This window comes from Gavialis gangeticus, unplaced genomic scaffold (assembly GCF_001723915.1).
Source record: "Gavialis gangeticus isolate Ggan-Ray unplaced genomic scaffold, GavGan_comp1, whole genome shotgun sequence".
Classification (NCBI taxonomy): domain Eukaryota; kingdom Metazoa; phylum Chordata; order Crocodylia; family Gavialidae; genus Gavialis; species Gavialis gangeticus.
The window spans coordinates 31,064,143-31,088,537 of record NW_017729029.1 but is presented as its reverse complement, the minus strand read 5'-3'; the positions used below and the strand labels follow the sequence as shown (position 1 = coordinate 31,088,537).

At 39.0% G+C, this 24,395-nt stretch overlaps 1 protein-coding gene across 1 annotated transcript in view; it reads right to left on the bottom strand.

The window, feature by feature from the left end:
- Positions 1 to 24,395, bottom strand: part of CHM (CHM, Rab escort protein 1) — a 175,620-nt gene that overhangs the window by 13,263 nt on the left and 137,962 nt on the right. The window contains exons 10-13 of the mRNA XM_019521378.1: positions 20,804 to 20,908; positions 18,879 to 18,942; positions 15,648 to 15,744; positions 1,321 to 1,419 (exon numbers count right to left, since the gene is read on the bottom strand). Coding sequence (XP_019376923.1) covers positions 1,321 to 1,419; positions 15,648 to 15,744; positions 18,879 to 18,942; positions 20,804 to 20,908 — 365 coding nt within the window. The remainder of the gene's footprint in view (positions 1 to 1,320; positions 1,420 to 15,647; positions 15,745 to 18,878; positions 18,943 to 20,803; positions 20,909 to 24,395) is intronic.

Sequence of the window (24,395 nt, the reverse complement as noted above, 5' to 3'; positions counted from 1 at the left end):
TAACCAATTACTTATATTTACATTAATTCCTATGGGCAAATGGGTTTCACTTACCGTGGTCTCGCTTAGTGCTTGGTTTTTCTGGAACCAATTAAGAGCACTAAGCAGGGGTTGCCTATATTAAAATGGTTCATAACAACTACTTTTTAGTTCAAAGTCATAACTCAATAGAAACAAGGAGATCTTCTCAGAGAGAGACATTGCAACTTATATTTAAGTACTAACATTCTAACATTAAAAGAGCTTTAATAGGTTTAGTTTATAGCAGCAGACGTTGCTTAGCATATTACTCTCCACTCACTACATGGGCTCTTCATGTGATACAAATTTTAAGTCTTGGTTTCTAAATTTCAAGCGTTCTGTGGCATTGGGTCAAAATAGAGCCCTAAAAAGCACTCCCCTTTGCAACATCTGCATTCCTCAGCACCTCAGTAGTTCAGGAACTATGAAATTGTTTACTTCAATGGTGAAGCTCATGAAAGCACCTGGCAGGGCTTCCTAATAAGGCAAAAGCTTTGGAACTCCTTACAAAAGATAAGGAGGGCTAGAAATCTCAGGTGTTCACGATGATGTGTACAATTCACTTCTTCAAATTAGCATTCATATAACTCCAGGTAGAAACAAAAAATAAAAGGACTGACAGAAGAAAAAGATGAAGACCAGAAGGGTCAGAAGCAGCAGAAACAGAGAAGAGACCAAAAGGAAAGGAATCAGAAAGCACACAAGGTCCAGACTGCATCTGGGGGAACTGGAAAGAAAAGCAGAATACTAGCTTATTGTGAGATTTTTTTCTCTTGGGAGGTATGCCAGTATTAAAAACATGGAAATAATTAAACACAAAGTAAGAATGAATACTAGTAATGCATCTGGAACTGCATTTTTGTTTCAGCAATATCTGTCTGTCATTCATGTTTTTTGTTTTGCATTGTTTTTTTAATTTAACTTATGCAAGGAAATACTTGCCAGAAATCTAGCTACCAGAAAAGGCTTTCAGCTTCAATTTTAAGTTCTGGACATTTATCTTCATAGTCCAGGTCCATTTATTGAAAAGTGCTGGAACAAAGGAATGTCTGAAGCTTTAAAGGATTAAGGAAATAGGTAGAATCGGCCATTATCTAATCATATTCCCTCACTCACTCTCAAATACTGAAGCTGTCCCTTTAAATTTGGAACACTGATACCCAAAGAGCAGACCAGAAGTAGGTAACTGCAAGTTGTGAACTTGAGTAGATTCAGATGTTCAGTAGAAATCATTTTAGTTCAAAGGCTGAATTACATTTTTGTAAAATTATTTTATAATACTACATCTATTTGTCTTACCTGTCTCTTTTTCATCATTTAGGATGAACAACTTCTGTATGACAGGCTCTAAATCTTCTTTAGCAGTTTTAGTTGATGAACAGGTTAAATGGACTAAATCTGTTGGACAGGAACACAGACTGATTAAGGTTACCACCACTCTGATATACAAATATTGATTACAGTTTTCAAAAGGCCCTTAACAGATGCAAGAAGGTTGGTTTAGGAACATAAGAAATTCCTGAGAAAAATTCATGAACAAAAAATTCATCCACAGAAAGTTTCATTTAGTCTTTTTGTGAAGATTTCTAGAACTAATATCTCTATGCAAATTTATCTTTTCTCAAATTTATTTTCTTCAGAAAGTCACTTGAACATTTATTATCTGCTTTTTTTAGCTTCAAATTTCTATAGCAGTGATCCTCAATGAAGGTGCTGTGGCACCCTGGGATGCTATAAGATCCCTTTAAGGGTGTCACAAGCTGATACACAATATCAATACTGTTAGGTGTGCAAACACTAACACACATGACTCACAAGATAAATCCAGAGATTTCAAATAGGAAACCACAGTGTCAAAAACAATTTGATCTGTTGTGGTCTGAGATCTTAACAAAAGAAAGACTCTGTTATTATTTTTCCTTACTCAAAAATAAATGAAAGTTAAGAGCTGACATTTTCCAAGGACTACCTTGAGTCTGATGAGATTGAGAACCATGGTCCCATTAGCAATGCACAGGGGGTGCACGTGCGTGCATGTGCACCCCCTGAGATTGGCCATGCACCTCCTGGAAGCTCCAGCTGTGAAACCAGAAGTGCCGCTGGAAGTGCACTCCCAGTTTTGCTGCTGGGTTGGCAATTGGCTGCTGGGGACCTCCCCCACCCCGGTCAGATATCAGCAGCTGGGTGACACCCCCCCATGTTGGTGATCTGGTGCCCCCCCCCCAGACTTGCACTGTCCTATACACAAAAACTTCCTTGAAAAACTTGTTTTTTTTCTGTATCTTTGAATGTTGTCCAACAAAATATTTTTTACCTAAAAGCCCCTATCTTCCATTTTCATTCCTTTCCTTATCATAAAAAAATAGCCTGTGAAAATGTCTAATGACAGGTCAGCATGTGAACATGGATTTACACAAGACATACTATAAAATAATTAAGTTAAAGCAATTCATAAAGACTATGGCGATATTTCTGATACTATACTTTAAGAGTGCAATCTCTTAAAAGAAATTTTGAGGTACAAGTTATCCATATAAGGGATTTTTGTAGTTCACTCACGTGATACAACCATCATTAGCACAGCACTGCTGAAATAGTTTTAATTTGGCTCTCAAGGGACAATCTTACTAGCATATTGGGAGAAAATACAGACCGACTTTTTAAAATTATTTTTTTCCAGGGTTTTTTCCTTAGAAACCTGCATGATACTTGGACAAAATGCACATTACAGGAAGGAACATTTGGAGGAGGCAACAGGAAGTCAGTTTATATGCAGTTGCAACATCTCTGTAAACAGAGAATAAAAGGGATAATTTAGTTTTTACAAGGATGGAGTCTTCTCATGTTATTACCCACAATACAGTGCACAAAACACTATTCATTTCAAGAGCAACCATCTATTTTGGGAGGTAAAATTGTATAGTACCCTTCTAATTTTCCAACCAGATCTGAATGCAAATAGATTTGTTAGTAAGACTTTTTAACTAACTAGTGATGTTCTGAGTGGTTCAGATGACATTCCTTAGATTTAAGTGAGATCTGCTTAGTTAGCTGACTCTGATTATTCCTTTAACCTACAGAATTCTGAGGAATAAAATAAGCAGTAACTGCTGCAATTACAAGCTTCAGGAAAAACAGGCATTATGTATAAGACTAACTAGCCCAAGAGCCAAGTTAGGATTTTGGCTTAAGTGAGATGTGCTAATATTTGGTAACCTAGATTATGCTATTTGTTTCTGTTTCTCTCTTCTATACCACCTTTATATCACTCCTGTGAATGCTGCCCAAAGAACACCCTCCCCCCCACCACACACTCACTCACTCCTGCTCTTCTTGTTTCAAATCCCAGAAATGAGTCCACTTCACACCTTAAAGTGGTGCCAGGCACATGTCAATACGTACATCAGAGAAAAAGCATTTAGAAGTGATGCCAGGTATCGCAGGAGTTCTGGTTGTGCTAGGCCATAGTTATGCTAAGCTATAGTAAGCTATGGTGTTAAAAAGCAGTATGGAAGAAAAGGGCCTCAAGGCTGTTGGATGACCTGATAAGATAGGGAAAAAAAATTCTAATGAGCAAAAAGACACTGATTCAAAGAAATACATATGAAAACAGCAGCTGAAAAACTTGAGGACAAGTGTATAAGAACTCACTAATGAGACAGTTAGCAAGAAATGAAGCATATGTGAGTAAACTTTGCAAATGACAAGTAGAGTTGAACATCTTGACAAAGAGAGATAAGAACTGATATAAGATGGGCAGCATGCAAATATAAATGCAGGGGGTTGAGAGACCTGTTCCTTGTAGAAAACCAAGGGGAACATGAATAACATACAGTGTATTTACCTGTTAAGGACAAGCTTCACTAAGGTGGACTGACTGTTAATCAGACCAACTGGTGTACTGCCCAAGGACAATAAACCTTTCTGAGTTTTTGCCACCTAACACACATCTGGGCTGTTTTTCTGCATCACCTTTGGAATCTGGAAGGCTGCTTGCCAGTGTTGGCCTTCCAGAACACACCAACAGTTGCAGCCTGTATATGAAAGAAGTGACAGCAAACAGATACCACCTGAGAAAACACTGCACACACCTCAGAACAACAGGTATGTGCTGAACACACTCCTGGTAGGTGCAACTACATTTCTTTCATTTTGGGGAGCTGGTTGACATAGAGAAGGAGTGTATAAGTGTTTCTGAGAATGGCACAGAGGTGGCATAGACACAACCAAAGATCTCTCACACAATGACTAAAACAAGCTATAGAGGCTGTAATTTGATCTTCCCTTCATTCCCTACAAACTATGTTCCTGAAGGCAGACAGTAGCTGCTCTCTGACTCTGCATAACATTTGGTGTATTAAAGGGACTGGAGGAAACAGTTATCCAGTTACTGTAGGCAAGCCTCCTTTTTATTTTAAGGAAGAAACAACTTCTCTTTAGTCCACCTTAGTGAAGCCTGATTTCCATCCACATGGAAATTACAAATTTAAAATCCTTCCCGCTGTAGCAGAAGCTAAGTTGTCTTTAATGACTTTCCACAATCTTGTAAATTCTCAAGAGATTTATTTTCTTCTTCTGAAGTCTTGGAAGAATGACATTAATGATGGATTTCAGTATTCTCATCTGTAATGCAGACTCATCAAGAGACTAGAGCTTCATGCTATTGTTTCTCTTTGTTTCACAGCCTAGTGAACTTTCCAAAATATTCAGCTCTCCACAAAATTGGCTCTCTTTTATTCTGACATGTAAAGCGAAACTATTGTATCAAAAGATAAAGGAGGGTGCAATATGTTGTAGTTAATGATTTTTTTAATGTTAAAGAAAGTTCTGACTGATCTTTGGGATGAGTCAATTCAACTTCATTTCTCTGCTAATATCAAGTTACCTCCCCCTTCCTCATCCAACATGGATGTTGCCCAGATGAGGACCCACTCTGAAACTTCCATTTAGGAGAGAGGTACTCCTCAGCGTTGGGAAAGCAAGGAGGAGACCACATGTATACTTTCCAGTCTGGATGCTTGAACTCTGAAAAGCAAGAGAGGCTGACACAGCCAAACAATCACTTCATGGGCTTCTAGAAAGCACCAACAGGAATGCTCACAAATGTTGGGTAATCTGAAGGTCCTTTAACTGTAAAGGGAGGGAATTACATTTCCCCCTTGTTAATGGCCTCAGTAACTGCTTTTTGCTCCTCAGCAGCCCAAACAGTTGGTCAGGAAAATATGTCAGAAGTTACTCTGAAAACTCAGTTTCTGAAGGTAAAGTTTTGACAGAAATAGGGTATTACTCCTGAAATAACCTGCTATGTAAATCTAATCCAAACTAGATTTCACCTAGGTTTCCGTGCACCTAATGGCCTCTCACATTAGCCCTGTAAAGTGAGATTTTGCAGCAAGTCCCCTCAAGGAGCATGCTCTCAAGAAGCATGAGAACCTATAAAATTAGACATCCACTCATACTTATTTGTAAGATATGAGTGAGATAAATTTAGACATTTTAGACATTTCTTTTTATCTTTAAGGACAGACCAAGACATTTTCAAGCTTCAGAGGAGCTTTGACAATATTATTATAAGAAATCGAGAATTTATAAGAGATTTAGATTTATAAAAGATGTGGTGTGTCTTTAAAAGTAAGTTTAAAAGAACATCCTTCTTCAATCCTTGGACAAAACTCAAGAGAACAGAGGACTCTGTGACAGATAAAAAGTGTACCACGGAAACAAAATATAATAGTGAAGGAACAAATCCCATATATCTGGTTTATGAAAAAAGAGTTGCCATTTTATAAATTCCTGTGGGAGACAGCACAGTCCCAGGGAAGGGACTCTGAATCACTTTATCCTATGTATCTTGTTGTTAGCTATTCTGACTGCACAAAATGAGGGAACAGAAGCTACAGGAGTATTGCAAAGGGACTCTGACATCTGCTATGTCTGGAGCTTTGAATGTAAAACATTCTGGAGAATTCTTCCCAAGCAGGAGTCCTAAGCCCAGGCTGAGAGCAAAGATATGGTTTGCCAGTGAGGAACACACTGAACAGACTATCTGACATCAAGAGAATAGAGAAGGAAAGGTGAACAAGTGTATAGATTTAACTCTCCTAGAAACTGCAGTAATATATTAAAGCTACATACCAACATTTCACCACAAATTCATTAGGAGTCTTCCCTTGTTAGAGATGGATTAGAACTGATGATGTAACAGCAGAAGGATGCATCTACACATGCAATTAGCACAAACCAATAAACTCTGGCACAGTTTGCGCTGGAGTCAGTGGCTCCCAGATGCAGCATATACACGTGCGCCTGGGACTGCAGCAGTTAGAGCTGCAGTGGAGCAGCCCCAGGTTGGTCGCAGGTTCAGGGGTCAGCCCTGGGCTTTGGGTCAGGGTGTCGGGGCTGACTGGGGCAAAAGGATGCTACAGTGCAGGGCTAACCAGCAGGCAGCCCCCACATGTAGCACCCTCATGCCCAGCCAGTCCCATCAGTGTCAACCTGTGTGTTGAGGTGGCATAAATTTCTCTGCCGTGGGACAGTACTTGTCCTGGACAGTACTATCCTACAGCAGAGTTAATTCATTTACTGTGCCCCAACACCAGCACACGTGTAGATGGTGACACTTTACTGTGGAGCTAATTAGTCAACTCTGAAGTACAGTGCATACACAGATGCACCCCATGTGGAGTTATTACCTGAATTTTTGTGTTCACCCAGTCTACCCAAAGTTTATGTCTGGCAGCACAGGAGTAAATGGGCAAACTGTGCCTATGATTTCCCCTCGTAAAATAAGTGCTTTGAACGCTGAACTCCATGGTGTCCTTTAAGTACTAACCAATATGGGTGGAGGGGAAACTGGGAGGGGGTTATGCCACAAAATTATGGTTTAAGTGAATTCCAAAAGTAAATTCAAAATGATAACATTCAATACCTTACTAAACTAATGCTAAAACAATTCAAATTAGCTTATGGGCAGCAATATATGGGGTCTAAATCATCACACAGCCATAAACACATTTAAAAAATGGTGTACTGAGCTTTCTAGAGGATACTAAATTCTATTACTGCTGGGCTTGTTTTATTTACCATGTTGAATAACTATTGGCAGTGGAGGTAAACAGTCCGAAGTCCGAGGGAATACAAAGCAGAGCACCAAATATTAACTACCATATATATTGGCTTTTGATGACTGTTATAAAAACTAAATGCATGCACAACAGTTTCGTGCAATGTCAAAAAATGACATTACAAAATGTTTATTGTTTCCATATTACCATTAATCATTAAGAAAAAGTAAGCAAATAGACTCTGTTTGTCAGGTTGGGAAATACAACAAAGGGACAGATTGATTTCAAGATCCTAAAATTAAACCATACAAATATCTTTGAAATATAAAAACAGAATGATTCTGCATTGCTAGAGTACAATGGTTCAATCTTTTCCATGCAGGAAATCCACATTTAGGATGCTATACAAGTAATCAAAACTGAAAATGCAATGTTCAAGGCACATTCAGAAAGTATCTAGCCTGACTTATTTAATGATGGACTAAAGTTCAGATTTCACAGATCAAAACACTGCTATTTATACATTTTTTGTTAGTAGCATTTTTTTAATCTCTGCAGAACTTGTATGAGGATGTGTTGAAGTTTAGTCACTCAAAATTTGAAAAAAACAAGAGAAAGAAATCAGAGTGGAGATCAGATACCTTTTTAATAAAGGGCTGACCTCCAAGGAATTCCACAAGGGTATGATGGCAACACTTGAAGATGATTTCACACAGTAAAAAAAAAAAGAACATCTGCATTTATTTGAAGGAGAACCAACACTGAGGAGCTATCATGACCACCACAGCATAAGATAGTCACAAGTGACAGAAGATCAGTCAGGCAGATGTCCGAACCAGTGAGAATCAGAACTGGGTCATGCATGTCATCCTTAATGAAGACCAACACATGAGAAAAGTGTCATCAAGATCTGAACTGAAAAAAGAGCAACTTAATATTTACAGGGACCTTCTGGAGTGATTTCAAGAAAACCAAGAAAAATTCACGAGCAGGACTGCAACTCATGATGATATATACCCTCACCACTTGGAATCTAAGACAAAGCAGAGGAGCAGGCAGAGGAAACAGACAGTCTCCATCTCCTAAGAAGTTTAAGGTGGTATGGTTATAGCCGTGGTTTTGGGACAGTGAAGAGATGATCATGATTTACTACCTTTTGACAAGCAAGACCATGGGAGGAGCTAGAATGTTGAAAAGGGGGTGCAGATGGTGAGGTGCATCATCAAATATAAAAGAAGTCCATACTTTTCTCCAGTTAAAAATAAACTAGAAGCTTTATCAATATGCCAGGGGCCTAGAGCTGTATTATTCAATTTTAGATTGAAGAAAAAAATAACTTAATTGGAATGAGCTGAAAACAAGCTGTGGGCTGTGAAATAGGAGCTTCATTAGCAGGAGCATCAAACAGCAGCACAAATGCAGAGCAAAAGATAGTATGACTGGCACAACATCAAGACCATTAAAAGGAAGAGGGTCATTAATATCTTTGGAATGAAGAGTTTACAAGGGATCAGATAGATTACAATAAACCATGAAGTGGCTTCCTCAGTACTGTCTGACTAGAAATGCTGCTGCCACTGCCAGACAGTTGGCTTTAAACTGTGGCTGAAACAGGAATCAAAGAAGAGTGCAAATGCACTAGTACACCATCCCTTGGATCCGCCCCTAGGAAAGGCCTTCAACGGAGTACTATCCTAATGAACTGCTGTGTTTGTGAACCCATTAAGAACAAATCTATGGAAGCTAAATGGAAAACTTCCATTGCATTCCCACCATTCTACACATCCCAGATTGCAATGACCAAAAGCAATCCAACATGGTTTTAATCTGCTTCCTCATCTAACTGGCATAAGGCAGACAGTGCCAAGCTGAATTAACACCTCTGTGGAAGGAGTTTAATGATTATATATTAGGGTGACTACAGCAGCCAAAGAGTTTCTGAACATGCAAGACAAGAATTTCTGAAAGACTAGTATAATGAAACTGCAGCTACAATGGACCAAGCACATCTATGTTGATGGCCTATATTAAAAACCCAAGCAAACTGCTTCTAAGTCAAACTACAAATTTTCTGAACGTCCCTTATGCAGTATGGGCAGATCATTATTTCTAAACATATACACTTTCTTAATTTCTGATTAAATTTGAAATGTGTTAATACAGATTTCATATTTATTTTTGTATATGTATTTTTAATTAAAATAAAGAAGTAAAATGTCACATGGGGCAGCTGAAGGTTACCTTTCCTCTTCTGTTTTGTTAGGGGGGATGCCCAAGTGCCTGGATCACCCTCAAAGAGAAGCCCCTATGCAGCAACTACCTGGAACCTTTATCTGGCTCACAAAGTCTTTTGTTGAGAGGCATGCAGCTACTCTGCTGCGTTGTTTCTATCCGATTCCACAGTCACTCACTCACTTATAAAAGATTGTGTTATAAAACTGTTAGTAGACTCCTTTACTCAGAAGCAGTGGAGGAGAAACTCATGGATGTGATGGTTCTTGAAGGAGCTGTGCTGCACTGATAAAGCAGAACAGTGCATTGGTTCAGGCCTTTGCAGTGATACACTGTGATATTTGGGATAAAAAGAAACAGTCATTCCAGGATTGTGGAAATGCTCAGCTGGCTTTTGTACAAATCCAGAAGTATGCAATGAAAACTGATCAGGTTTTCAGTTCGTCCTACTCATGTTTCCTATGTTATTACATTTTTTATCTATCCTACAGTAACATAGGCAACAGCTTAAAATATAAAAAAAATGTAAATGCACATATGTACAATCCTGTTTTTAAAAAGCATTATAGCTTTGTAATTCAAATTCATTACACATTATTTATTATTGAAATCTGGCCCCATATGAGGAACAGGGTTGAAGTTCAGTTATGCCATTTATTAGCACAAAAGATGAGTGAAATCTTGAGTGAAATTCTGACCCTAGTGAAGTCAACTAAAGTTTTGCCATTGACTTCAATGGGGACTGAATTATAATCCTTCATGTTTTTCTTATATTTGATAACAAAAAGGCTAAACCAGAAAACAAACCTAAAGGGATTATCTTGAATTTTAAAAGGGATTATCTTGAATTTTAAAAAGTCACCATCAAATTTGACCATGAATGGAAATTTTCAGCCCAAAAGGTGACTTATCTTACAGAAATAAGAAAACAGGTGGTGATAATGAAAGTTGTCTTGCAACCTTAACTAAATTGTTCACTATCTCAAACACTGTAATACAATCTATTTTTCTCAAAAAACAGCTATAAATCATCAAAGTTCACATCATTTACTTTCTATAAAATCATTTTTATTACCTTTGAGGTTACGGCTATGAGTCACAGTCTCATCAGTATATATTTTGATTATGTGTGATTTACTCAGGTATAACTGCATTAGTTACAGTGGTTGCCAACATTTGTCTTCAAGTAATTCTTCTAGCAGGAAGAACGATGAGTTTAGTTCATGATTTCATCATTACAGTCTCAATTTTTAGGGCAAGTGAAGGAGTTTGGTTCCACTCAGCTAGCAATACAGATTATGTGCCTGTCATTTATGCACTGTGATCAAAGAGTAGATGTATTTGTATACTTATCTTAAGTAATTGTTTGAAGGAGAAATCAGTCAGGATAAACCTATTTACAGATAATGATGTAAAAGTAAAGCAGGAGATTTATGAAATGTGCCCTGCTTTTAGAATTTACCTGTACCCAAAATCCTGCCACAGTATTTCAACACTTTGGTAAAAGACTACCAACTCATCAATAGTTAAGTACAATAACAAAACAATAATTTGCAAACTTTTTGCTGCTTTAAGTCTATCAAAACAAAAATTCTCAGGTAAGGCTATAAAATTCTGTCTGAAGTCAAAGTAATAATGTAGGGGGAACTGCATGATAGCACAAAGTCAAACTAGACTTTTGTGTTATCAGAAATATTGCTTGGACGCAAGTTTATATTCAGTTTTGAACATTAATGCTTCCTGAGTGATTTCCTGCTGTGTGTTTTATAATAAATAGAAAAAACATCAAAACTGCAAATTTGTCATTTAAATGGTTGAGCATTTGCCACATAATTGAAGTACTATGCAGTGTAAGTATCTAATTACAGACTTTTTTCTTTAAACAATTTTTTATTTATACACAGGAAATAAATTTTTTAGGGTCTAAGTGGCTGGGTGGATTATTTCATGGTCCATTTGAAGGTCTAAATTAAAATTCAGGTAACAGTGGAAAAAGGTGATTATCATTTTTACGATCATCTGCTTTTAAAGTGTTAAGTCAGGGGTTGTCAACTGGGGGTACGCATACCTTTGGGGGTACTTGGAAAAGTGCTAGAAGGTATGTGCAGGTGGGTGGGGAGGGAGTGCCACCACCCACCACCCCATGCCACTGCAGGGAGCAGGGTGGGGCAAGGGAAGTGGCTCCCCTCTGTGGGCTGCACAGGTGCCAGCCAGACCCGGAGGTTGGGGGGGTGGGGAAGCTTGCAAGCGGCCACCACCACCATCCACCACCCTGTGCAAGCCCTCTCCGCCCGTGTGCAGCCGCCACCACCAGAAAGGGTACAACTCCTTAAAAAGGTTGAAAATCCCTGTGTTAAGCAATGAAACAATGGCTATGATCTCTTTTTACTTCATCACTATAAAAGGCCCCAAACTGACAAGCCCTTAGAATACAATTTAGGAAAGATTTTTTTTAGTTTCAATGTGAGCAACAAGTTTGACTGTTTCAGTCTATACCAAATGTTAACAGTTCAGTCATAAACCCTTGTAAATAGAAAATTTTAATGGAAACACCGGAAGGTCCTCTTTGGACAGGTCACTTCTTAATATAATTTTTTAAAATTAAAAGCCTTAATGCAGAAATAGTCAATATAGCAATAAAATTCTGATAAGATTTCATTTCCTTTATGAAGTCATTATGGATGAAAACCTCCAGTAATCTCATTATTGGAACTAAATTCTATGACTACAAAAAGAAAACTGTTAACTTTATGTGCTGTATATAATATTTTGGCCTCAGCAGTTTGTCCTTTAAAGGAACAAACTTAAAAGAAGCATCAGCTGAGATTCAGATGACACCAGAAGAAATAAAACAAACAGGACAAACAGGAACTGAAAAAAACAACTTTATCGCAGGATTCCATTGGATAAAGTCGGAAGAGTCCAACAAAACCATAAACCCAACAATGATTCAGAGTCTTCCAGTCTCCAATAAATCCATAAGATGACTGGTAAACTAACCATCTCTGGCAGTAGTAACCCTAGTATAAGTTCAGAGCTTTGGGCAGGCTGCCTTCTAAACCATATAACGACTTCATGGTATTTGGGAGAGAATAATTAGCACCACTGACAGTGCCAATTAACCCATGCCAGCCAGCCTGCTCAAGCAGCTATATGCTGGATGCATCTATATGTGCCATTAAAGCAATGTGATAAACTCTGATGGAGTTTGCACCAGAGTTTATCATGGTGCCTTAATGGCACATGTGGATGCTCAAACTGCTGTGGTCTAGGGTACACATGCAGATGCTGCACCCGGGAATACAGCAGTTTGAACTGGGGCAGAGCAGCCCCAGGCTGCCTGGGGGCTCAGGCATTGGGTGGCAGAGGGGCTGGCTAGAGCATGAGGGTGCTAAAGTACAGGGCTGGACAGCAGGTGGCCCCTTCATTTTTTCACCCGTGTGTCAGCCAGCCCTGGTTACCATCTACATATGCACCTTGGTGCATTAAGTAACTGCACTGTAAGATAGTACTGCTCCTGACAGTGCTACCTTATGATGCAGTTAATTAATCTACTGCACCCTGATACTGGTACATGTGTATACAGCAGGGGTCGGCAACATTTTTGAGTGCCAAAAACACCCAAAACCTTGACTTGTAAGATGTTGGCGTGCCAGGGCCAGATGGTAGGAGAGCTATGAGGGGCCTGATCCTTGTTCTGGCAGCACAGCCCTGGCCCCAGCCCCTTCCCTGCCATCTGCTCCAAGATGCACATGCCAAACAGAAAGCCTTCGTGTGCCATGCTCTGGCACCCATGCCGGGGGTTGCCTACCTCTGGTATATGGTGATGCTTTATTGTGGAGCTAATTAATCAACTACAGTAAATTTACATGCACCCAATGCTACCAATTTAGAAGGCAATCTGCCTGGACCAGCACAGCATGCTTGTAGATACTGCTGCTGGGGCTAGGAAGGTTGCCACATAGGTAAGTAAAGTGAAGCAAATGTAACCAGCAATACCTCACTTGATCTATGGCAGGAGTTCCACCCTAACTTTAATTTAAAATGGTTAGGGTATGCAATGGCATTTATACCACCCAACTCCTTGGTAGTGATGGTGAGTTTCCATTTGTGAAGGAGAATAACTGCAGACTGTACTACCTAAATGTATCATAGAATCTGTATACCCTAATGATACTCCCTCTCTTTGCCAACTGTGGATACTGTGCCCCTGGGAGGAAAGAATTTTAAGTACCTTGCCTCATCACAATTATCCCATCCTATCCAGATTTTCTGATGCCAGGGACCCTGACCACTAGACTAACATGAATCTTCTGCAAAAAAGAAGCCAGAACTCTACATCTCTACCTTTAAAAGATGAGATATTGGGAGCATCTTTACGTAAGAAATGATGCAATAAAACAGCAACAAATATATCTAGGAGCTTTGTAGTTTACTATTAAAACCTCCTAGTATAGGAAGTCAAAGAACTGAATATTTTCACTAGACTGTTTTAAGAAAATAATCAAGCAGGATATATAACTACACTATTAAGACAAAACCCTATACTAGTACTATTCATTTCAATGGTAGTAGTGAAACCAGACATGAGAACAAGATTTGATCCTGTGTTAAGTGCTGAAAAGCTAAAAAGTACAGTTGTATCTATTTCTACTATGCTATATCTTGTTAGTCAAATGGGATATAACAACATGTGATTCTGACTATAACTGACTGTGATAACTATAACTGCACAATCTGCGTTCCCCAGTGACTCGTTTAGAAATAAGGTGCAATACATCTCTTACAGTTAAAGTCATCATAGCAAGAGTATAAATAAATAATACTGGCATATGAGCCTTACTACAATAGTTTTAAATACAAGTAGCCCCCAGTACTGATCATGGGCTACGGACAGAAGTTACACATAAACTGGTTTAAGTGATCAGAAGCCAGTTTAAACCTGTAACAGAACAGAAGTTCAGTGCACATAAACCACTTTCAAAATGGCTGAAACTGGTTTAAGATAAACCTGGCTGAATGTAGCATCAGACTTAACTGATTTAGGTCAAACCAGTTTATGAAACTTCTGAGCCAGACCTCTTCCTGGTTTAAGTTAACTCAGAGTCCCCCAGCAGCCCAGGATGCTTTTCAGCCCTGGGCTGGGTTGTACTGTCTGCTCCAGAGGAGCAGGGTTGGCCCCGCCCCTCTGCTCCCCAGCCGAAGCACTATCACTGCTCTGGCTGGCTGAGAAGGGGGTGCAGGTGGCAAATCCTGCCTCGGACTTCAGCCCCTACTAGTCTTTTCCCTACTCAGGGGTAGAGGGCATGGCCATCCCGAGGCTGGCAACTTGCATCGAAGTGGGTGAAGAGAGGGGGGATTAACTGATCCTCCCTCCCCTTTCCCATTGGCATGGAACCCCAGCTGTGGTATGCCTGGCAGGGGCGCAGCAGCCCCTGCCAGGCTTTTCCCCCATGCTTACCACTCAGGTAGTGGGGGCAAGCCTGCCAGGGACTGCTGTTCCTCTGCCAGGCTGACTGCTGCTGGGATACTATGGTGGTGAGAGAGGGGAGGGAGGGGGGATTAAACCCCCCTCCCCCCACTTTGCCTCAGGGGCCCGGCCTGGGCCAAGCCCTCACCCCTCAAGTAGAGAGAAAAAGTCTGGCAAGGGCTGCTGCGCCCCTTCCAGGAAGATCCCAGCTGGGGTCCAGTGCTGTAGGAGAGGGGATTGGGGGTGGGGGGTGGGGATTAAGGCACACCCTGGCTGGGGTCCATGCAGGCCAGGGTAGGGGTATAAACCCCTACTCAATTGTACTCAAAGGCCTGCCCAGGCCTGGCTGCACCCCTCTCCCACCTCCGCTCGAGCAGGGAGGGGAGAAAAGCCTAGAGGACTTCTCTCCCAGCTGCTCTCCAGCCTTCTGTCACTGCCAAAGGGAAGGAAGGGCTTGCTTTAGTGCCTCCTAGCTTCTATACTGAGCCAGTATAGGCATGTGGCTGCATTTCCAGAATCAAAAGTGAGGGTCTATTCACTTGCTTCTCAGTTCAATCTACACAGTTTAGACTAACCCGCAAAGATTGAATTGATTCAGGCTTGGGCTTTTTGAATGTCTGTACTTAGCCATGAAGTATATGAAATACTAATACATGATACTAGAATATCATGAGGGCAAGCAGCACCATTTTTCTCACCCACTGACAGAGACGAGCTAATATAGATGGATCTGGTCAGGCAGGAATGTTATAATTGTGTAATTAAAGAACAATTCAAAATGATATTTTAACAATTTGTTTTTACAGTTGATGCCAGCAATGGAAAAAAGATCATCACAATACATGTAACTCTCTACTTACAGGTGCCTTTCATGCACGTCATGGTTGAAGAACACAACTCAATGACACAAACTACTGGCTGCCCAGGTTCCACTGGTGGCACAGTTAAAACAGAAATCTATCAAACAGAATAAGAAGAACAGAAAATTCTGAATATAAATCTGGACTAGGAAGCAACATGATTTGTTTTTCATCATTTTGCATGTAAATTGGTATAATTTATCATTCCACTGCTAATAGATTATTAAATATTACCTAAAAGTACCTTGATCTTCAAGCACCAAAAAAACCCCATACTATTTTAAACAAATATTGCAAGTATTGCTTTAATGCCTACATAACATTATCTTAATATGCACTTGCAAAATAGTCAAAATTAATGCTGTTATGGGCTATCAAATTTCAAAATGTCTTGGAGTTAGAGAAAATAAGATGGTTTAATTTGAGTTCCACAAATCATTTCTAAGAAATTCAGACCTGAGTAGGTACATGGTCATAAAAAGAGCTGTTACAGACTACAGAATAAATATGCAGTCTATCAACCCCATAAATATGTATTTGCCAAATAGACAAAAACTCCTGAGAACCAGTTATTGTCAATTCCCATACATACACACGACAGATTTATTTATTTTTATGAGCTGCTTTAAAGATTCATAAATAAGGCTGTGTTAAAGTAGAGTAACAAGAAGGAAGAGACAACCTGCAATATCAAGACAACTCAAGAGTTCAGGTAAAAAGTAACTGTAGACAGTAAATATTACTGCCACATAGCTTTACTTTCCAATTTGCTAATGAAACTATTTTTAGAAACATATCTATGGGACTTATCCTGAAGACTCTACCCATGTGAGCAGTCAATGGTTAGTAAGATCTGCAATGTTATGACATCAAGTTTAACCATCCAGGCTAAATATAACTGTTTTTAGAACAATGGCTCTTAAACTTTTTCCACCTGGAAATACCATTTTTCCCCAACCTGATACAAAGAATACACTCCTTTTGAAATCATACCTGTGATGTGGCAAGAGACTGGTAAGTAGTTTTTTGGTTCTGGACAGAAAGGTGTTGAGAATAGGAAGGACTGGGGAAGCCAAACGTATGGTGGAGTTGATACTTGGTTGGTGGCTGCAAGACCAGTGGTTGGGAAGAAGGAAGGTCAGGGGTGGGCAAGTATTTCGGCTGGAGGGTCGCTTAACGACTTTTGGTGAGCTGTCAAGGGCCACAAGGGTATCTCCTCCCCTTTACAGGTGCCCCAACTTCTTATCTTCATCTTGGGACCAGAAGTCCCACCGTCTAACCCCTGACCTTTGCTACTTGAAGTCCCTCCCCTTGCCCCTGGAAGTACTCCTTTGGAGGGGGGAAAGGGGTTGCCATCTTTGAACCAGAAAAAAACCCAAATGATATATATAAAAACAAACATCTACTATAACATATTTTAATTTTCTTTCAAAAAATATTTTTGTCCTGATTTATGTGTATTTGCATAGTGTATAGAGGTGATTGCATAATAGTTCAAAATAAAGTCTTACTTTTGTATATAGTGTGTGAGGGGTGTAGGGCATGGTTGAGGGGTGGGCATGGGGTGTGTGTTGGATTTGTGTGTGCACGTGGGGTTTGTGGAGTGAGTGGGTGGATGTGAGGTTTGTGTGGGGAGGATCTGTGGAGGGAGTGTGGGTATGGGAGTGTGTGTGGGTGAGTGTGGAGTTTGTGGAGGCTGTGTGTAGGTGTGTGCAGGACCCCCCGCCCCCCCACACACACATCCTCCCCCATGGCGCACAGCCCCTACTGCTGGTGGCAGCAGCAGGTGGCAGGCCCTCGGCACACTCATGGCCCACAGCTAGCAGAGCCCCCTGGTGACACACAGATCCGGCTGAGTCCCAGAAGCTGCATATGACGGCACAGAACTGGCCTGACCTGGCCCACTGGTGCATACTTTCAGGACACATTGGGTTGGCTCCATTCCAGCCCATGGGGCTCCTGGCACTGCAAGTGGGAGCTGCATGCCATCGGGCCAGGCCAGGCTGGCTTCATGCCTCTAGATGGGGCTTCCAGCACTCCAGTGGGGAGCCACATGTGGAGGCACAGAGCCAGCCTGGCCCAACTGCACGCAACTTCCTGCGGTTCCCAATCCACGCACTTTCAGGCCGGGCAGATTCCACTGGAGTGCTGGAAGCCCCATATGGAGGCATGGAGCTGGTTCAGCCTGGTCTGATGGTGCACAGCTCCACATACTGGCATAGAATAAGCCTGGTTTGGTTTGAAGGCGTGTGCCTTTGGGGAAGACCAGGCTAGCTCCATGCCACCCACTGTGTACAAATCCTGAGACTCAGCTGGAGCCATGCATCACCAGGGGTCTCTGCCTTCTGTGGGCCACGCATCACCCCGAGGGCCAACTGCTTGCTCCTCTCCCCACTCACCAGCTGTCCAGTTGCAAGCCACTGTGCTTGGTGTCTCCTCACAGGGCTCCTAACTGGAGTGCTCAGAGCCTCATGGAGATGGAGGTACAGAGCCTGCCTGGTCGGATGGCACACAATCTCTGAAAGCCCCGCGCCTTCTGTTGGCTCTCGCAGGCTAGCAATAACTGCTTTTTGGAAGGGCCCCACAGGCCAGATAAAGGATATAGCGTATGCTTCATACTTACCCAGGGGATGAATATCATCACATAATTTAGTGTTTTTAGTGGCAACTGATAACTAAAATTGTTAACAATTATCTCCTGGTTGCTGGCCAGGCTGACAATGTGGCTTCAGCAGCCATGGCATAGGAGGTTAAGGGGTGGTGAAGTTACCTCTTTGGCTGCTGACGTAACAGTGGCCATGGCCAGAAGCTCCACAGTCTGGGTCTGGCTCACAAAGAGCCCCATGTTCCCATTGTGGCCCACAGGGCTAAATGAATGATACCTCTGTTTAAAGGTATCTTTAATACAGAGAGGAGGATTGTTTAGTCCCTACTGAAATTCAGTCTTTGGCCATGAGACTGTTACAAAGGTATCAATTAGTGAACATCAACACACAGCGCACACACAAAAAAATCAGCTCCTATTACTAGCTTATTTTTCATTTTGATTGATTTTAATTGACTATCAAAGGGGAGAAGGTAATTCAGAAATTGATCAAAAGAAGTAGCTAACTAGAAAACTTGATTCAAGTAGAAACAAATATAAAAGTTAATTCTTAATAAACTGAAATAGTTAATTGTGGTTACATACAGCTCTTTAAAGAGATAACTAAATCCAGACGAGATATTTACCTGCTGGTCTGACTGTGTCTTTAGAACTGATTGATCTGTAATGAGCACTGCTCTGGAAATCTGCCTACAAATAAATAAAGCAATTAAGGTACTTCACAAAACAGAAAAAAGTAACTGTTTAGATTCAGGCCTTGTGGAAATCATAATTTAATTACAATTTTACTAATATGGAAAATGACTTACCTGTGCTTATGACTCTATATTATTAATTAATTACATGTTTTGCATGTCCCTGACATAGTCCCACTTCTACAAATGTTAACTACTTTCAACGACCAAAATAAAAGCATTTGTCTAAGTAAAAGTTCCAGGTCCAGGGTGTTTTCCTCTAAAATTGTTAGAATGTTTTTAAGATTACAAAATAATTAGAAATCTATTTTTTATGAATAACTGCCTATATCACCAACTTATTAAATATGTAGTCAACAGGAAAGAATCTTGAGAAATAGACAGACTGTTAATTTTACAAACATATAATAAATTACCATAAAGACCTACATGGCTTTGATAAATAATATTTAAAGCTAGAAGACTGTATAAGTCATTGCAACTTAATACATTCTTTGAAGCATTTGTGGGACCCTCCTGACTCCTTTGCTCCTTGTCACCCTGTTTAGTAACAAGAAAGGAAACAAAAGCCATGAAGAGAATAAAGCAAAAAAGGTACAAGAATACTATTATCCTTAGAGAATACTTTGAGCATCAGGAAGTGGTTCTCATAATGCTGTAGATAGAAAATGGTAACAAAATCACTAGCCGCTACAAGTAGAAGTCTTCCATTGGCTGCTTGAGTCCCATAAAGGTGTGACCCAAGCCAAAAAAACCTCAACAGGAGGAACCATAACTGTCTATTGTAGAGAACAGGAACAGGGAGGAACAGGGGTAACAAGACAAACATTTTCAAAAAGAGTCTCTGATAATCCGGGGTGCCTCAGAAGACTGGATTTCAAATATAGCCTAACTTCCCCAAGTAGTCAAGGCTGGATGAAAATGTTTGGTTTCTCATTTGGAAACCTATAATTCTGCATAGGAAAATTTTGGCAGAATTTCCCATGAGGAAATCAAATTTAAGCAATTTAGAAAGGTATTTTGGCCACAGGAATAGACCACTTTGCATAAGAAATGCAGTTTATCAAGGAAGGTGGTATACAGTTCTCTATGATGTATCATGGTGGCTAAGACAGATGCAGAGATTGTGACCTTGAGTCTCAATTGTTTTGTCTTAAAAGCAAATAATGCTGAAATACTAGCACTGTCCACAAAACAGAACTTGTATTTTTTGATCAGATCTAGTACTTCACATTTTTTATTGTACTTTTTACATTCAAAGTTGTGTAGCAAAGATTGTTTGCAAGGAAACAGCTGGGCTGGGATATTATGAATTCAAATCTCAGATCCTTTTCTGACAATGTTAACTCTGTGCTGCACCTGCTACTATTATTTTGCCTCTGTGTCATTTGGAATGTGCTGCAAAGGTAGTGCTTATATACTGCTGATGGCATGTTGATGCTTTGACAGGAAACCAGGAACAAGCTCTACTCAGCAAAACAAAGAGATAATATAAGGGGTTTCAACACTCCTAAAAACTTGAGTATGCTTACATGGGGAGCACCACAGACATTTCCATAATTCCATTTTTGCTGCGTTAGAGTTCTCCAAGAAAAAAGTCAACATAAATTTAAAAGAAAAATGTTAGCAAACTTAAATATAGATAGTACAGCAGTTCAGCACCCCGACATGCAGAAAGAGGAGGGAGAAAGTTGGGGAAATGACACTGGAGAAATATACCCAATTAGGTTGTATTCATATAACAATGTTGCCCTCTGGGTCTGTTGTGAAGTTTGCAAGGTCGCGCTATGTATGTGGGCTTGTCTGGGGGAAAAAGCAAAACAACACACTTACTATGCGTCTTCTTTATTATTTACCTGTAACATACATTTGTGCATGTTTCTTCTGAAAGGTAACTATCTTCCACAACAAAATAGTTGGCACTTATTCTTTGCCCAAAATGATCTATAATTGCTTTACATCTGTTAAAAAAGGAAGCACAATAAGTAAAGACTGCTTAGAAATAAATAATATCACAAAATAAATCTTTTATGTTTTTGAAGTTGAACAATATTTGGAGATTCAATTCCACTTCCAATAACTGGCAATAAATGCTGCATGTTTTACTTGTAAGCAGCTAGAAATGACGCCTTATTAAAAAAACTCGACTACATATAACAAGATCATATAGAAACCTATTTAGATACCTACATGTTATGAAATACATGGTACTGTTTATTCTAATTTATGCCATAATTGCATTAGTCAATCATTCCACAAATAAACCAATGTATTCCATCCACAATGATATCATTTTTTTATTGCAATTCGACAAGTTACTTGCCTAGTGATAAATGAAAAACTGATGATTTTCTATACATAACCCTATCACTTTGGCATTCCTATAACTGGCATGCCTTTACAAAAAATGGGTATGTTTACTGTAATGATTAAGTTTGACAAGTTAGAAAATTAGTTAGTTTGAACAATGAAGGGAGTAAGCCTGGCAAATATATAGGATGGACAGTTATCTAAGTGATCTTTTCTAGTGTTAGTATCTACTTCTACAAAACACTTGTGAATATGCATAACATCTCTCTCTCTCTCTCTCTCTCTCTCTCTAGTTCAACCAAGAAACACAATAGGCCATGTTGTTCAATGAACAATGCAAATGTTTCTGACAAATATGATTTGTCTTTAAGACTGTTAAAATATATTTCATCTTAGTATCTTACATTCACTTCAGGCAAACATTTAAAATCTAATGCTAAAATTTTCCCCAAGCCCAGAATACAGAAGTAATGAAACTTTCCAACATTCGTATTTTCTTAATACAAAACAGATCCAGAGCCTAGAATAAACAAGCTCTGGTCTTGCCTGTAGTTTGTACATGCCACTGCAATACACATAAAATATCTATTTATAACTGAAATCTGGGGTCCCTTCTAAGGGACACCCATTCATCCTCCAAGAAATAAGCTCTACCTATAGCACTACAAAGCACTCTCTCCCCTGTGATATTTCTTAGTTTTCAATATCAGACCTCAAGGTGGCTAGATATTTTTTATTTATGCAGTAAAAAAACAAAGCTGCTGTTTGTAAAAGGAAAAGCCTTTTTGCAATGATATTGCACAGAAATATTTGAGGCTACCTACAGTACATCCTTATAACAGCTGTTGTCAAAACGCAATGCCATAGAACTATATTTCTGTATGCACTGAAGCTTAAAAGTAGAAGAAAAATCTGAAATACAGGACAATAAGATTGCAAGTGCAAAAATGTTAAGTGATGGTAAATTTATTTTGAAATTCAGATATTTTAGCATATTACCAATTTAAGCAGAAATTTAAGAATAATTCAACGTATAAAAAACAAATGAAACATTTCCCATTAACTAAAACTTGCCACTGCTAACCAGCCAATATGCTTTGAATTCACATATGGTTGTTTTTCGTAAGCTGAAGTTAAACACACTAAATAAGACTAGTTTCAGATGTCACCCTTCTCAATGATTGCTTTCATTAGCCTAATTACAAATAGGATATATCTTCTATCTTCTTGTCTTGTTTTCATATTACAAGGATTTTTAAGCCTTAACCCTGGATTCTCAGTAAGACTTTCATAGCTTTATATAATGTCAGATCATTTTCTGAATATAAATGTTCAATCTTATTTACGTTTTGTCTACTTTACAAAACATCTCCCACTCTTCAGAGTGAAATTTGCTTAAATCAGTTTCTGAAAATACAGTGGAAGTAAAATTGCACTTCATAGATACATGTATACTTTAAATGGAACTTTAGAAAGAACCAAATGCCCAAGAGAGTAATTTCCTAGTTTCTTATGATAATGCTTTCATAGGATTTTTCCTCACCCTCCAATAACATTTTATTCTAAAAATTACTTTAGGAGATATTCCTACATCAATAAGATTTTTTATACATCTAGTTACTAGTCAGGCATTTGTGAATTAAGGTATTTAAATGCCCTTTCCTCCACTCCCCTCAAGATCATGTTGCAATACAATGTATTCACATCAAATTGGAGTGCTCTTAGGGACTTGTGAGAGGTCAGGATTTCACCCCAACTTTCTATGGAAAAATCTGTGGTCTAATACAAAAGGAAGTCAAGAAATACAGGTAAAGAAGAGTTATCTGATTTTACAATAATAATTTCACAATAACAATCAGTGTATGACTTGCATATTACCCATTTAACTGTTAGTAGCAACATTCAAGCACCATGGTGAAAAGTAAATTAAATATCTCATGTCATAAACTTTGAAATACCACTTACATACATTATAAATTATAGTTTTTTCAATATGCATTTCACTTGCTATTTTTAAGGTTTTTTTGGGGAGCTGCACTAATTTGACTCTACGGCACTCATTTAATGTGGCTAATAAACTAGCAAGTCAAGCTGGCACAGTTCATATCTAATTATAACCTTTTCTATTGTTTATGAAAGAAGGGGTTTTTTTCCCTGAACATTCTGGAAGGAGAAAGGTTGATTAAATGTCATGTTGTATCACTCAAAGCCAGCAAAAGCAACCATAGGCTTTTTATTTTCCTGCTAAGTGTTGTTTTCTCTCCTTTGTTCAGAAATATCTATCAGGTCATATGTTTGATAAGGTTTTTAAAAGAAGAAAAAAAAAGATAGTGCTTTTAATATCAGTTTCCACTTTACTTCAAAGGAAGATCATGAGAAGATTTCTTTCAAGTACTGCCTCCAAATAAGGAAAACACTTATGCACTGACATTATCAGGTCTCTGTCATCTGATATGTGTTGGGACAATGAATCATACAGAACCCTCCATTGACCTTCTTTCAATGTGTCTAGATAAAAGGATGAAAATTAGAATCCATCTCCTTGCAGTGCCACGAGTTATAAATGTACTTTATAGGGCTCATTATCCAAACTAATGGACTAAGGGCGACATCCTTGAAATGGACTTACCAGCACTGAAAAAGCCAGTATGCAATATTTCAGGAAAGATATGTAAATTACAGTGTTTGCTATATATTTTTATTACAGAAATATAAATTTACATTTGTCACATCTTTTCTGTTTTTGGACAGAATTATTTAATTGGAACCACATTTAAAGGTATGCTGAACATAAAAATGTTATTTTTAATGCAACCACATTTGAAATATAATTATGTAAATTAAAATCCTTTAAATCATCCTTATGAAACTAAATAAGCACTTTCTACTAAGCATACAGGAAATAAAAGCAAAAAACTAAAACAAAAAAGGATGAAAGTAAAGAAATTAAATTTGCATTCCCTTTAGGGCAAACAGCATAATGCATGTTTAGTTTGCCATCATTCAGAGCATTTGAGTTGGATCAAAATTATACTCTCTAGCAACACAGCATCTTTTAACAAACTTTTTTTAACTGATGATTTACATGAGATTGCTTGTAAGCTTTCTGAACTTGTCCCGCTTTTTATTTCCTTGACT